This window comes from Symphalangus syndactylus, chromosome 23 (genome assembly GCF_028878055.3).
Source record: "Symphalangus syndactylus isolate Jambi chromosome 23, NHGRI_mSymSyn1-v2.1_pri, whole genome shotgun sequence".
NCBI lineage: Eukaryota > Metazoa > Chordata > Mammalia > Primates > Hylobatidae > Symphalangus > Symphalangus syndactylus.
Genome location: NC_072445.2, coordinates 35,996,736 through 36,013,176, shown reverse-complemented (window position 1 = coordinate 36,013,176; position 16,441 = coordinate 35,996,736). Strand labels below are relative to the sequence as shown.

The 16,441-nt window shown below is 38.9% G+C and overlaps 1 protein-coding gene and 1 pseudogene across 3 annotated transcripts in view; one reads left to right on the top strand and one right to left on the bottom strand.

Moving 5' to 3' along the window:
* FKBP5 (FKBP prolyl isomerase 5) overlaps positions 1-16,441 on the bottom strand; it is a 117,459-nt gene that overhangs the window by 62,376 nt on the left and 38,642 nt on the right. For 2 of the 3 annotated variants that reach the window (XM_055264470.2, XM_055264471.2), the window contains 2 exons: positions 5,694-5,817; positions 22-166 (listed from right to left, as the gene is read on the bottom strand). In XM_055264470.2, coding sequence (XP_055120445.1) covers positions 22-166; positions 5,694-5,798 — 250 coding nt within the window. In that variant the 5' untranslated portion in view covers positions 5,799-5,817. Of the gene's footprint in view, positions 1-21; positions 167-5,693; positions 5,818-9,189; positions 9,209-16,441 lie in introns of those variants that run through there. The other variant, XM_055264472.2, reaches the window with a different exon arrangement.
* On the top strand, positions 14,791-14,911 carry LOC129473876 (uncharacterized; annotated as a pseudogene).

Genomic DNA, 16,441 nt, shown 5'->3' with positions numbered 1-16,441 from the left:
CTCAAAAAAACACCCTCTTACCTTTGCCAAGACTAAAGACAAATGGTTCATTTCTATCATGACTGGAATCAAACTTCTTTCCATTTGATAATTTTCCTTTGTAATGGACATAAACTTTGTCTCCAATCATCGGCGTTTCGTCACCATTCCCCACTCTTTTGACAATCTAGAAAAGACAAACATTAAGAAAAAGGAGGTGAAACTTTTTGTTTGTAATCAGAGAATAAAAAGCTCACACAGTCCATCCCAAGACATCCAGGCAGATTTGCAAACATACTATTATCCATTCTTTCTAATGCCTCCCTTCATTCCTCACAGTAACTCATTGCTAGAAAACTGTCCTTTACCAACCTGTCTTTTATATCTACTTTTATTGCTTATCACACTATTTATTCCTTCAAAGAATTAACCAATAAATCCTGTTCATTGGTTTAATGCCCTATATTTTGACACTAAACCCTCTTTTTTTTTTGAGACAGAGTCTCGCCCTGTCGCCCAGGCTGGAGTGCAATGGTGTGATCTCGGCTCACTGCAACCTCCGCCTCCCAGGTTCAAGCGATTCTCCTGCCTCAGCCTCCCAAGTAGCTGGGATTACAGGCGCGCGCCTGCATGCTCAGCTAATTTTTGTATTTTTAGTAGAGATGGGGTTTCACCATGTTGGCCAGGCTGGTCTCGAACTCCTGACCTCGTGATCCACCCGCTTCGGCCTCTCAAAGTGCTGGGATTACAGGCATGAGCCACCACGCCTGACACTAAACTCTCTAACACAGGCTTGTGAGCTAGTCCATATACACACTGACTTAGACCAGAAAGAATAGTGGACTTCTAAAAATATTCAAAAAGAAGCTTAAGCAAAGCTTCAAAGGTGTAATTTTATTTCCCTCCTTTGCGAAAAACATTAGCTTCTGACTAGACTCTGCTTGTTTATTTTCAGAAAGCCCAATTTCCTGGTAAAACAGGTTAAATTTCCTATTATTTGAAACATAGTCTATCTGTAAAAAACATGAGTATCATTGCACTGCTTGATATGATACTGAATAACTTGTTTTCTAGTAAAGTATTTAGCTATTGTAAAATCCAGTGTATTTATTTTGTTCTTGGCAGAGCAAGCTGCTAATGTAGTTGGTCAGTTCTGGGAGAAGAAAATCAAATCCAGGTGTGTGATGGTGTAATTTGTTAATCATCTATGCCAAATTAATCATTTTTGGTAGATAACAGAGGATGGTAGCTAACATCTGATGAACATCTTTTTGGGGAAGGAGTTTGCTTTGAGTTTTATTTAAATAATTCGATTATTTGCTCCTAAATTCTTTTTTTACAAGTATACCCTCTGCCTAACATAAATATCACATAAACACTGTGAACTTAAATTCCACAGCTTTCTTAACTCAAAAGCCCAAACATTTTTATTTTGTTTTTTGAGACAGGGTCTTGTTCTTTCACCCAGGCTAGAGTGCATGCGGTGGTACAACCATAGCTCACTGTAGCCTCTATCACCCAGCTCAAGTGATCATCCCACCTCAGCCTCCCGAGTAGCAGAGACTACAGGCACATGCCACCACACCTGGCTAATTTTTTTATTTTTAGTAGAGATGAGATCTTGCTATGTTGCCCAGGCTGGCTTGGAACTCCTGAGTTCAAGTGATTTTCCTGCCTCAGCCTCCTAAAGTGCTGGGATTACAGGTATGAGCTACTACACCCAGCCCCAAACATTCTTTAAAGGCAAAGAAACATTACTGCCCTTCTAGGACTTCAAAAGAAAAAAATAGTTTCAAAACATTAATCTAAAAGATATTACACAATATTCTACAAGTGCTCATGTTCATAAACTGCATGGGGTATTTGGGAGGCTATGCTCAACTGTAAGCCTCACGTGGAAGGACTCTGCGTTTCTAGGACTATAAACAGTAACTGGGCATTTGGGATGAATGGCTACCAGAGTCAGAGAGCCATCCACCCCAGCAAGTGGTACTATGGTATCACTTCAGGCTTCCCTAGCAAGATGAATTTGTGCCTAAATCTAGAGTTGCCTTAAGAAAACAATCTAGGTTCTATTATTTTTAAAATATAAATCCAACTTTTATCTTCCTCAGCTAGTTACTGAATTTCCAAACCAGCACTGGTTCTTTTTTTTAAAATACATAATAGTTAATAAGATAGATTACTATAGGACAGGCACTATGCTAAGTGCTTCACCTAATCCTAATAACTCTATGAGGTTGATGGCATTATTATTCTAATTTTACAAACAGGAACTTAATTACAGAGAGGTTAACTAAATTGCCCTAGCTCGCACAGTTACTAGACCCATTTAAATCTTAACCAAAAGCCTCATGGTGAAATCCAAGGCTCTAGACAATGATAAATGATATAATTTAAAGGGCTTCAAATCTCAAATGTTTCTTAATAAGCCTAAAAATCTTGCAATTAGATTTACTCCCTAGAACAAAACAGGGTCTGAGGCAAGTTGGGGATCATGTTCTCTGGGCATGGGCACTCTGAAAAGATGAAAGGGGAAGTCGTAAACAGAGGCAGGGAGATGCTGAGGACAGCCTGCAAAGTCTCCACTGTCTCTAGAAGCTTCCTGGAATTTAGGATGAGTAACTATATAGCTACAAGGTTGAGAAGCCTTCTAAAAGAAGACAATAGGATGTAAGTCTACAGCATAAAGCCCTTATTCTATAGCTGCAAGTCTCCAAAATTTGACTTAGCACATAATAGCAATTCACATATATTCAGAAGAGATCCAGGCACAGAAGGCTTTCACATAAGAAAGGTTATACAAAACAAAAATTCTTACTTGCTACTGCTGGCACAAGAGATATTAAAACTCAGCATCCTGGTAATATTTAGAATGCATCAGATAATCTTTTCAGGAAAAACAAAACTTAACTATACAAAACTTATATATGTTAACAATGGTGTAGGAGAAATAACTACTTAATGTGACTAAAGCCACTTAACCTTTCTCAGATTCAGTTTATTCACTTATAAGATGGAAGACTCAAGATGCTCTGATTGTCTCACCACATTGTTGTAAGAAACAAAACAAAAGAAACACACGTGAAAATGATTAACTATAGAGTGAAGAAACACACACAGTCATGCATCGCTTAAGGACAGGGATATGTTCTGAGAAATGTGTTCTTAGGTGATTTCATCCTTATGTGAACATCGCAGAGTGTACTTACACAAACCTAGATGGCCTGGCCTACTTGTATACACCCACGTTAGGTGGTTTGGCCTATTGCTCCAAGGCTACAAACCTGTACATCGTGTTACTGCACTGAATACTGCAGGCAATTGTAAAACAGTGGTATTTGTGTATCTAAACATATCTCAACATAGAAAAAGGTACAGTAATAAAAGGTATACAAGAAAAAAAATTGTACACCTATACAGAACACCTACCACGAAGGGAACTTGCAGGACTGGAAGTTGTTCTGGACGAGTCAGCATGTGAGCAGTGAGTGAACATGAAGGCCTAGGATATTACCATACACTACCATAGACTTTACAAACACTGGACACCTAGACTATATTTATTTTAAATTTTTTTTCTTTCTTTAATAATAAATCAATCTTAGCTTACTGTAACATTTTTACTGTGTAAACTATGATTTTTTTAGCTTTGACTCTGGTAATGACACTTAGAACACAAACACTGTACGGCTGCACAAAAATATTTTCTTTCTTTATATCCTTATTCTATAAGCATTTTTCTATTTTTTATATTTTTTATTCTTTTACTTTTTAAACTTTTTTTTGTTTAAAACTAAGACACAAACACATACATAAACCTAGGCCTACAGAGGGTCAGGATCATCAATATCACTGTCTTCCACCTCCACATGTTGTCCCACTGGAAGGTCTTCAGGAGAATAACATGCATGGAGCTGCTGTCTCCTATAATAACAATGCCTTCTTCTTGAATATCTCCTGAAAGACCTGCCCAAGGCTGTTTTTTGTTTGTTCATTTGTTTTTGAGACAGGATCTCACTCTCTCACCCAGGCTAGAATGCAGTATGACTGATGATCATAGTTCACTGCAGCTTGGAACTCCCAGGCTTACATGATCTTCCTGCCTCAGTCTCCTGAGTAGTAGAGACTACAGGTACATGCCACTATGCCTGGCTAATTTTTTAAAATTTTTTCTACAGATAGGTGTCTTACTATGTTGCCCAGGCTGGTCTTGAACTCCTGGCCTCAAGTGATCCTCTTGCCTTGGCCTCCCAGGGTGCTGGGATTACAGGCATGAGTCACCGCACTCAGCCAAGGGTGTTTTACAGTTAACTTTTTAAAAAATAAGTAGAAGCACACTCTAAAATAATGATAGAAAGTATAGTAAACACATAAACCAGTAATATAAACATTTATTATCAAGTATTATGTACTATACATAACTGTGACTGCAGTGCAGTAGGTTTGTTTACACCCACATCACCACAAACACATAATACACTGTACTACCCATGTTACAACAGCTACGACACCACTAGGCCATAGGAACTTTTCAGCCCCATTATAATCTTATGGGACCACCGCTGAAGGTGCAGTATGTCACTGACTGAAATGTCATTATATGGTGAATGACTGTATAGTGCTTTAATAAGTAGGAAAGCTAATTCAAAAGTAAGGTATATTCTCTGAGGAAATCTCAAAAGATATCTTCACTGTACACAGGAACAACATTTATATATAAAAATAAACCCCTTTGGGCCGGGCACGGTGGCTCACAACTGTAATCCCAACACTTTGGAAGGCCAAGGCAGGCGATCACCTGAGGTCAGGAGTTCAAGACCAGCCTGGCCAACATGGTGAAACCCTGTCTCTACAAAAATTAGCCAGGCGTGGTAGCAGGCGCCTGTAATCCCAGCTACTCGGGAGACTGAGGCAGGAGAATTGCTTGAACCCAGGAGGCAGAGGTTGCAGTGAGCCAAGATCACGCCACTGCACTCCAGCCCAGGTGACAGAGGGAGACGCTGTCTCAAAATAAAATAAAATAAAATAAAACCCCTTTGAATTTTTCAAGTTAGCTTTTCTTTCCTTAAAAAGTCTTTAAAATTGTCATTAGCTAGCTTTAGTGTACTAAAAGCATACATTAAAATAATAACCTATTTGTATACTCTGAGAATAGGGAAACATAGCCCTTTAGAGTGAGATATAGCTTGGACCTGAACCCCAGGTAAATCTGCATTACTAAGATATATGATATTAGGCAAGTTAATTTACGTAGCTCAGTCTCAATTTCAACATCTATAATCTGGGATTAAAAATTAAAATCTCCAACTGGGCAGTGGCTCGTGCCTATAATCCCAGCTACTCAGAAGGCTGAGGTGGGAGGATCGCTTGAGGCCAGGATTTCAAGACTTGCCTGAGCAACATAATGAGATGCCCTCTCTCAAAAATTTAATTTATTAATTTAAAAAGAAAATCCCAGCTACTCAGGAAGCTGAGATGGGAAGATCAGTTGAACCCAGGAGCTCAAGACCAGCCTGGGCAACATAACGAGACTCAACTCTTAAAAAAAACCTTGAAGTTATGAAGACAAAATGAGAATCTAGCTCTAGTGTTTGGCACTTAGTAACCCTCAATAAACATTATCCACCCCAGCCCCCCTCAGAAAGAGATGTTATAAACAATCTTTCCAGATAGCAGGTTTCCTTGTATGTCACTCAGCTTTGTGGCCTCACCTTTAATACTCCCCTGTCTTTTGTGGAGGTAATATCCTCTCCCTGCTCAGCAACAGTGGCTGTGGGGCTTTCTCCATTGTTCTTGGCACCTTCATCAGTAGTCATTGTCTTTTAAGTAGAGAACCTGGTAAGAAGGAAAATATTTTAGCTGGGAAAAATATCACTTCTTTACGAATCTTGAATGCCCCTGGGAACTGAGCTCTACCTAACCTAAGATTTACTTAGGGCCAATAAGCTTAGATACCGAAAACGAAAACAAAGACATTTGCTATGAGCATGTATTGATGTCATCAGGCATGTAAATAAAACATCATCCAATTCTTTAATTTCCCATCTAGCTCTGGTCTCAAAACAGAGAACAGTACAAGTCAAGTTGGGTAGTGATTACATTCCTTAACATAACATGGTGAGAAGTGGTCCCTTCACAACTTTGAAAACATCCTTTTTCTATAGCCATATTCTTGACAGAGGATTCAGACCTTATCAGTTCTTAATAAAAGAAGTGACAATATATCAGTCACAGTGAGACACAGAACAGGCTTTAGAATCTGACAGGCCCAAGTCTGGGTCCTAGCTGCAGCTCTTGACATTTCCAATTTCCTTAATCTTGCCGAGCCTTCGTTTTTCATGTGCAAAATGGACACAGTACACTATTCATAGTTACAGTGAGGCAGCAGTGAGATAACATTTCTTAAAAGATTAGCATAGATTGGTAACTTAAACATGTTTAACCATTTATCGTCATTATTGGGCCTTCTGTAGGGTCATTTTTCATCTCCTGCCCAAAATACCTACAGAATGTTCTTCCATGTGGCATACAAGGCCCTTCACAATCTGGCCCTAATCTATCTTTGAGTTCTAGCTGCCATTATTTTATTTTACTTTCTTTCATGCAGCTCATGCTCCAGCCAAACTAGGCCAATTCCACCTCTACAACAAACCCAGTGCTTTCCCATAGTCATTCTTCTGGTCACTCCCTTTCTTGTTTCCAAAACATCCACCTCTCTCAAATGCTACTTCTGTCATACCAACCTTGACCCTCTATTTGTAGGCCATTTTGCCCTTTTATGTACTTCCTTAGCTCTTCTCTCCATTTGTTGTCTGTAAGAGATTTGTAAGACTATGCGCCTGTTAGATTTAAAAGATCCTTCAGAGCAAGGTCCATGCTTTGTTCATATTTAGATTCCCTAGAATGCCTCTACCTTTGAGAATGGTAAGACAAAAAGCGCAAGGAATTTGTAATGGAATTTGGGGGGTTCTTCCTCTGCTCCTTACAAGCTGTTTCATGTTGGCTACCTTAACTTCTCTAAGACTTTTTTCTTTACCTATGTGATTAGAATAAAAATACCTGTTTTCACAGATAATCTTCTGGATGAAGTGGTATAATGTGTATTTTTAAGGTATACTATTCAAATGTTAGCTCTTATTGTTATTGGTGGTCACCTGACAGACATTTTTTCACGCAAGGCAAGCCAGTGTAACCAACAGGCTAATCACAGGCTAAACAAAACACACCTAACCACTGCCATGATGAATTCCACACTGCTCCCTGCTTGGGCAGGAAAAATCAAGAAGGAATCACTCCTGCAGCTATTACACATTAGGCTAATAACAAACTTAAGGCCCCCTAAACTCATCTCCTGAGCCTTCTTGTCTACAGAGTCAAAGAGTCTTTCTGCACTTGCAGAAAATGTCTTATTGATACAACTATAATTAGACAACTAAAACATATATTGTAGTGTTTTAACTCATTTCCAAATGACCACTATTCAGTTCAACAAAGACACAAATCCAATTGTTGTGCCCCAAAATCTTCAAATGAAAACACCAAAAACCAGGGGCTAAGTCTCTCTGCTTTAGTTTCTAGTACACTTTATACCAAACATAAAAGATCCAAATGTTTGGCTCAGGATAAGCGAAAGGCCAGAACAATCGTTCTCAAACAAACAACAAAAATTATGTACCTAGCTCTACATGAGGCAAGCTAGATAATGAGGAAAATCAGAAGAACGGGATTGGTTCTCAGCTTCTAGAAACCCACTGCTTATAACATGCTTCTGTGATGCACAGAAACTTGTAAAAGGCACCTTGATAACAGAGGGAAAAGATCTCTTAAATATTTGGAGGGTCCTGGACTGTATGCCTGGGAAAACATATGCACACAAAAAAATTTCCTGGGGATTCACAGAGATGCTGACATCCATTAATAGATCTCTGGGTGTAAAGCATTGAACAAATTAAAACCACCAGGTGAGAGGTTATTGGGAAAGTACCCCACAGATTACTTATTAAAAAAGAAAAAGGACCTTTCAAATAAAACAATCTGACTGATAACACTTTAACAAGTGATCTGCATCATAACCAAACTCTGCATCACCAATAATGAAAAAAACTGCTATTACTCTGTCTCCTAATATGATGTAGTGATGTGATATAGATGTGCTATCACCTATGTGCTATCCCTATCAAAAATGTTTAACCTGAAACTAATCAAGAAGAAAAGACAAAAACAGATTGTGAAGCATTCTACAAGACCATTGGCCTAGACTCCTGAAAAATGTTAACGACATAAAGAACCGAAAAGGTGGCGTGCACCTGTAGTCCCAACTACTCAGGTGGCTGAGATGGAAGGACTATTGATTGAGCTCAGGAGTTTGAGACTGCAGTGAACTGTGATCATGCCACTGTACTCCAGCCTGGGCCGAAAGGTGAGACCCCATCTCTTAAAAGATAAAAAAAAGAGAAAGAGAGAGAGGGAGAGACGGGAGGTCTGTTCCAGATTAAAGGAGACTATAGAGATATGACAACCAAGTGTAATTAGTGATCCTTGGCTGGATCCTTGATTAGGGGACAAAATATTATAAGAACTTGGAAAAGGAGACTGCATATTAGCTTATTATTACTATATGTTGGCCTTTTGGAATGTGATATAGTATTATGGTTTTATGTAGAGTAATATCCTTGTTCATAGGAGACACATGCTGTAGTATTTAGGGGTGAGGTGTCATGATATCTGCCACTTGCTTTCAAATCATCCAAAGACAATGCTTTCTTTTGAATGTTCATCATTTGGAGTTCAGCTAAATTTTTTAATGAAAATACTGTCAATGAAGAAATGTTTTCAGGCTGGGCACAGTGGCTCACGCCTGTAACCTCAACACTTTGGGAGGCTGAGGCGGGTGGGATCACTTGAGGCCAGGAGTTTGAGACCAGCCTGGCCAACATGATGAAACCCCGTCTCTACTAAAAATACAAAAATTAGCCAGGTGTGGTGGCACACGCCTACTACTCGGGTGGCTGAGGCACAAGAATTGCTTGAACCTGGGAGGCAGAAGTTGCAGTGAGCCGAGGTCATGCCACTGCACTCTAGCCTGGGCGACAGGGCAAGACTCTGTCTCAAAAAAAAAGAGAGAGAAAAAAAAGAAACATTTTCTTTTGGTTCTGACCTTGCTATTTTGAAAATAATGGCTTGTTTAAATTCAAGTAAATAGGCAACCTGTATAAGCTGATTTACTAGTTTTCTAAATCCCATTTGATAAAGGAATTAGCTCTTCATGTTTTGGCTCCAACACTTCACGGGATGCAAGTCATCTTAGTAATCTCAGAGGATGGCTCTTGTCAGTAGTACTGAGTCCATATGAAGAGAAGTACTATGAATAATTAAAACACAAAGATAAAAACAACAAGAAAACAAACTTTTGAACTTTCAAAAGCAGATAAAGCTTGAAGAATAAAGAAATAAACTGAATTTTCCAAGTATTTCCCCTTAATTCCAGTTAAGCCATTAGGAGTATAGGTTTTTGTAAGCTAACAAAACAAATAAAACTTTTCCTTGATTGAACGTTACATAAAAAAGACAGTAAGGACAGACAATTCCTAAAAACTGTCATGACACACTGAGACGGTTTCACCGTTTTTATAAGAGAAACTTTTCTTCTTTCCCTCACCCTAGGTTTATTCTGGATTTAAAATCACTATGTAGCTGTGGCTATTAATCTATGATAAAGCTTACTGTGCTGAACTGTCCAAAGGTGGAAAATTGCTACCCAGTGAAAAGGGAACACACAGTTCATTCTGTTATGGACATGGCAGATAAGCATACACTCTCCAAAGTGCTAGTCAGCAAACACCTGAGACATAACAGAAAAATGAGAATACACTTAGTATTTCATCAACAGTGTACTAAAAACTTCAGTTAACATAATTAAACTATCAGGTCCCCCAAATGAGAAGTCATTTTAAAGCCATATCTACCAATTCCCTATGTATATTATGTAAATTACTGTATTGTTCTCTTTGTTAAAATATCAGTGTCTTGCCTCAGATTATGCTACTAACAGGAGAGTTTTCAGAAAGATATTTCTTTGGTAAACTTATTTTTCTTCTCAGTACAAATAATTACTGAAGAAAACAAAGCTAACAGACCACACTTCCCCTGACAGAGTGCGCTGAGTTGGATAAATTACTGTTTTCAAGTAAGCAGAAAGCAAAGGATTATATTCAAACAAACAAAAAAACCCAGAAAATATTAGACTATCCAAATGTTACCATTATATACTAAAGGATGAACCTGAATACAGTATTATTCCCCTTAATATGATTTTACCCTATTTGGCCTCAAAAAGGTTGAACGACAGGACTAAGTCATCAACTTCCTCTCCCCAGGAAGATGCTGGGATGACAAGAAAAAGTTTTTAAAATCTGCAAAACTCTGAGGTGGAAAACAAGAAGTGTTCCTAACTGAACCAGAACTTTGGGGGAATTACTGAACACTACACAGCAGATGAGGTCAGACCGAAGGAGAGAGTAAAGAAGAGAAAGTTGCCTCCCAAACACCAACTGTTAAGAGCAGCTCTTCCCAGGGGAGCCTGGAGAAGCTCTAGGTCTGGGGTCAGCCCCAGAAAGCAGGAGTGAGCTAGGGGAATGCGCTGGAGAGTGGCATCTGGGGGAAAAAGCAGAAACTGTGTTTGGATCAGTTAGGCCAGGTAGGTTTCTTTCCCTCCAGAGTACACACTGTGGCTCCCATCTTTTCTTCTCTGGAAGACATAATAATCCTTATTTTTGGAGTTCGGACCCATCGCGAGGATATGTCAAGATACTTGTCTTCTTTCCTTAATTCCTGCAGGGTCCTTGATATTCTGGCCCTTAACTGCTGAAGACAAGTCTTTGCGGAATCTCCAGAAAAATTTTCTAGCATTATTTCTTTTCCTTTGATGTCTCTGTCCTCTACTTCTAGAAGTATTATTAGATAGACTTTGGACATTTTGGTTTTATCCTTCAGGTTTCTTAAGTATTTTTCTAAACCTGGGCTAAGCAACAAAATCACCTGAGGAGCTTAAAAAAGCTACTGATGCCTGGACTCCAGCCCAGAGTCTGGATTTAATTGGTCTGTGGTGGGGCCAGGGTAATGGTGTTTTCAGAAAGCATGTTAGATGATCCTAATGTGCAGTCAGATATGGGTGAGAACCACTAGACATTTCTCCCGTTTTTCATCTTTGTCTCTGGCTTTATACCCTAAGAGAAATTCTTTGATGGAATTTTTATTTATTTCTCACTGTCTCTTAAGAGACAGGGTCTTGCTCTGTTGCCCAGGCTGGAGTGCAGTGGTACCATCATAGCTCACTGCAGCCTTGAATTCCTGGGCTCAAGCAATCCTCCCCTTCAGCCGCCCTAGTAGTTCAGAATATAGACATGTGCCACCACACCTAATTTTTTTTTTTTAATTTTTTCAGAAGAGACAGGGTCTCGCTAATGTTGACCAGGCTGGTCTTGAAGTGATCCTGGGTTCAAGTGATCCTCCCACTTCATCCTCTCAAAGTGCTAGGATTATAAGAGTGAGCCACCATGCCTGGCCTGATGGAACTTTTACATCACCATTTGGTCATCAGCTATGTTCAATATATCATTTAGTGTGCTCAAGGGATTTTTAAAAGAATTTAGTGGCCAGGTGAGGTGGCTCAAGCCTGTAATCCTAGCACTTTGGCAGGCCAAAGCGGCCAGATGACTTGAGGTCAGGAGTTCGAGACAAGCCTGGCCAACATGGAAAAACCCCATCTCTACTGAAAATACAAAAACTAGCTGGGCATGGTGGTGGGCACCTGTAATTCCAGCTACTCGGGAGGCTGAGACAGGAGAATCGCTTGAACCCTGGAGATGGAGGTTGCAGTGAGCGGAGATTGCGCCATTGCACTCCAGCCTGGAGGACAACAGTGAAACTCCATCTCAAAAAAAAAAAAAAAAAAAAAAAAGGCCAGGCGGGATGGCTCATACCTGTAATCCCAGCACTTTGGGAGGCCAAAGCAGACAGATCACGAGGTCAGGAGATCCAGACCATCCTGGCTAACATGGTGAAACCCTGTCTCTACTAAAAATACAAAATATTAGCCGGGCGTGGTGGCAAGCACCTGTAGTCCCGGCTACTTGGGAGGCTGAGGCAGAAGAATGGCGTGAACCCGGGAGGCAGAGCTTGCAGTGAGCCAAGATCGCGCCACTGCACTCCAGCCTGGGCAACAGAGCGAGACTCTGTCTCAAAAAAAAAAAAAAGAATTTAGTAATAATGTTTTTTTACATATTCTTATCAGATTGCTCATTTTCTTAGCACTAAGTCTTTAGTTTGTAGATGCAATTACCTCTGAAATATTTCTGAAGATACTATTGAGAATAAAATGGAGCATTTCTTATGAGTAAGTATTTGGCTAAAAGGTTTTTTTTTTTAAAAGAAAAAAAATGCCTCGACCTTCTGGGAGGTGGCATTTTGTGTATCCTCTAGCATCTCCCAAGAACACTAGGCAGTGGGGATTCTCTGAAGTTTGAGAAGGTAAGAACTGAAAATAAGAGAAAGGTAGCATATTGTAAACATGAAAGTTAAAAGCAGAAGAGAGATGTACAGAGAAGCAAAAGTCACAGGTGAGAAGTTTGATACTTATACTAGGGTTATAAAAGGGAAACATGAAATGCTTTGGGTGAAAGGGGAGTAGAGAGCAAAGGCTTGAGAAAAGAACCAGACAGGCTTAAATGTATATAGGGAAAAGAATCAACGGGAGATGAAAAAGTCATGATGCAAGAATAGCACGGATCTGTTCATCAACTAACCACAGATCACTTAGTTCCAGCTAAATTTTAACTGTATGGCTAAATAAAAGTATTTCAAAGTTTTTCCTTAAAAGGATGGTCATGGGAATGTTAGAGTAAAATTTGGCAAATGCATATTATAAAAATATACAGTTTTTGAAAAGGATGAGATAAATCTATACAGTAGAGAATCATTTAGCTAAGAGTCTAAACAAAAACATCCAAACAACTAAATTGGGAAAATATTTTGTAAATGTTCATCCATTATAAAAGAATGTCAGGCGCAGTGGCTCACACCTGTAATCCCAGTACTTTGGGATGTCAAGGCTTGAGCCCAGGAGTTTGAGACCAGCTTGGACAACACAGTGAGACCCGATCTCTGCTAAAAATAAAAAATACACGCCTGTGGTCCCAGCTACTGGAAAGGCTGCGGCAGGAGTATCACGCCATGGTTGCGCCACTGCACTGCAGCCTGGGCAACAGAGCAAGATATTGTCAAAAAAAAAAAAAAAAAAAAAAAGGAAAAAAGAATAGCATTGTAGTAAATGAAGTGTATTGTTATGGCGCATAGTGCCCAGTGATGATCTGGTTATCTGGACCATTAAAAAAAAAAAAGTCTGTTGATGATGCCACAATGGGCTAATACATGTAACACAAACAGTGTAATTTATTTTTTATTTAAATTTTTTGAGACAGACTCTTGCTCTGTTGCCCAGGCTGGAGTGCAGTGGCCTGATCTTGGCTCACTGCAATCTCCACCTCCTAGGTTCAAATGATACTCCTGCCTCAGCTTCCTGAGTAGCTGGGATTACAGGTGTGCGCCACCAATGCCCATCTAATTTTTGTATTTTTAGTAGAGATAGGGTTTCGCCATGTTAGCCAGGCTGGTCTCAAACTCCTCCAGCTCAAGTGACCCGCCCGCCTCAGCCTCCCAAAGTGCTGGGATCACAGACATGAGCCACCGCACCTGGCACAAAGTGTAATTTATGACAATATATTTGCAGCCACCAACCACGGTTCCCAGTTGTTTGCAGATTTTGATGGGTGGGTGGGTGGGTGTGATCATTTTAGAGCACTGGATTACAATTATGCAAATATTGTTCATTACATGCCAAAATGTCTTTTTCATTGTTTTCCCTTTAAGACAGCTAACTTCTGAAAATATCACTAATATGGAGCAGGTGAGGTCTTACTCATTCCACATAAACAATCTTCTAATACTCACATGAAAAGACAGATGGATTTTCAAGAGGTACTACTAAGTGAATGGTGAGTTGCAGAATGATTTGTAACATGATCCTATTTCCAAGAGGAAAAAAGTATATATGTGTTTGTATATTTGCTTATATATAGAAGAATTTTGGAAAGATAACTTACCAAGCTGCTAAAACAGTGTTACCTCTGGAGAATGAGATTTGGGAGGATAAGAAAGAATTTTCACTTCTTAGATTTTGTTTTTATACTATTTAAATAGTTTAACATTAAACATGTATTACTTTCATGATCTTTTTAAACTTAGGGAAAAAAGATGAAACATTTCATGGTTCCACTCATCAGGACTTTCTATTCTTTCTCTTCAATTTAATTCGAACATTTTAGAGTGCTTTTTATGGAGAGCAAGAGAACTCTGGCTGGGGTATGTTGAGCAAGGGGTGCTTGTGCGATGTCCAGAAGGTTATCAGAGATAAGGCCTGAGCTCAGGAGAGAAGTGTGGGTGACAGTTATATGTTGGGGAGTCATCAGATTCTACACAATAATTAAGATAAAAAGTACTGTTGCAATTATATACTACTAAGCAAATAAAACCATGGCTTTAAAACTTTTAATGTCCAAGTCTAACTTCTGATTAGGTTGAGCATTCCTAATTGGAAAAATCCAAAATCCAAGATGCTCCAAACTCTGAAACTTTTTGAATTCTAACACGATGCCACAAGTGAAAAACTCCACACCTAATACTTCTGTTTTCTAATGGTTCAAGGTACACAAATTTTATTTAATGCACAAAATTATTAAAAATATTGTATACTGCACTGTTTTTGTTTAACTTGTGGACAAAGACTTATGGTTAGGTGCAAAAAATAAATCCTCTTTTGCAACCCAGAACTCATTGTTCAGTATGAGTTTTGATACATATAAGAAGGGATATTATGATACCTGCGACAGTTAACTGATGGGAGTATTGATAGCCATAAAGGTTGGTTCCAGGCCAGGCGCAGTGGCTCAAGCCTGCAATCCCCACACCAAAGCGGGAGTTATTGCTTGAAACCAGGAGTTCAAGACCACCCTGGGAAAGAAAGTAACAAACACCTCATCTTCACAAAAATTTAAAAATTAGCTGGGTATTGGGGCATGTGCCTGTAGCTGCAGCTACTCAGGAAGGGGTGGCTGAGAAAAAAGGATTGAGCTCAGGAGTTGGAGGCTGCACTGAGCTTTGATGGCACCACTGTACTCCAGCCTGGGTAACAAAGACCCTGTCTCTTAATAAAAAAAGATTGATTCTAGGACTGTAGAATAGACAGTTAAACAGCATGGGATATGTGGGAAGTCCTCAGCAGTATTAATTTTGCATTCCAATTTCATGTTGATGATACATATGATGGCTTTTTGTTTTAATGGAGTTATCTTGAGAACATGATATCTGGAGTTAAAGGTATTGGCATATTCCACACATCTGTACTATTCTTGAGTGTCATCACTTAGGAATGAATATGATTTGAATTCATTCATGTTAAGAGAGGGCTCAAATTGAGAACCAGGCAGATCCACCACCTACAGTAAAAAGGACCCTAAAGTAAATTGGTTGAAGAAATTAGATCCCAAAGATTCTTGGTGAATTTTGAAATCTTCATCAGTATATCCATATTAAAAGGAGATGACAGAAGCCAAAATAAAAGAATTATGGGCTGAAAGGAAAACTGGATTAAAATAAGCATCAGTTTCATTAAAAATGGCTAACTTGAAGATAAATCTTTTGACTCCAGCTCTTTAGAGGATCTAAAGTGGCCCTGATGGCTAGTGGAAGAAATCACAACATGGAATTCCATGAATAAAAATTTATTGACTTTAAAAAAATAAAAAATAAATAAAAATAAAAATATTGTATGATATTACCTTCAGGCTGTGTGTGTAAGTACATATGAACATAAATAAATTTCATGTTTATACCTGGGTTCCATCCCCAAGATACTATATCTCATGTGTGCATATGGTCAATTGACAATGTCACCATGGGCTAATACATGTGATACAAACAGTGTGGTTTATCATAGTTATTTTACAGCAAACAACCACAGTTCCTTATTGTTTGTAGATTTTGGTGGGTACAATCATTTTAGAACACTGGATTATAATTATGCAAATATTATGCATTACATGCCAAAATATCTTTTTCCCCTTAGAGAAATTTGCAAATATTCCAAAATCTGAAAAAATCCAAGATCCAAAACACTTCTTGTCCCAAGCATTTTGGATAAATGATATTTGACAACCTGCAATACTTTCGGCAGCATAACTGAATAATTAAAACTCAAACCATCACTAAAGAAGTCAGCAAGACGACTATGATGGATTTTAAAAGATCTACAGCACTTAGTGTCTGAAGTTACTGTACTATTCCCCTCATTGTCTTTTAATACCATACCATACCACTGTTCAAATAAAACTATTTACTGCTATTT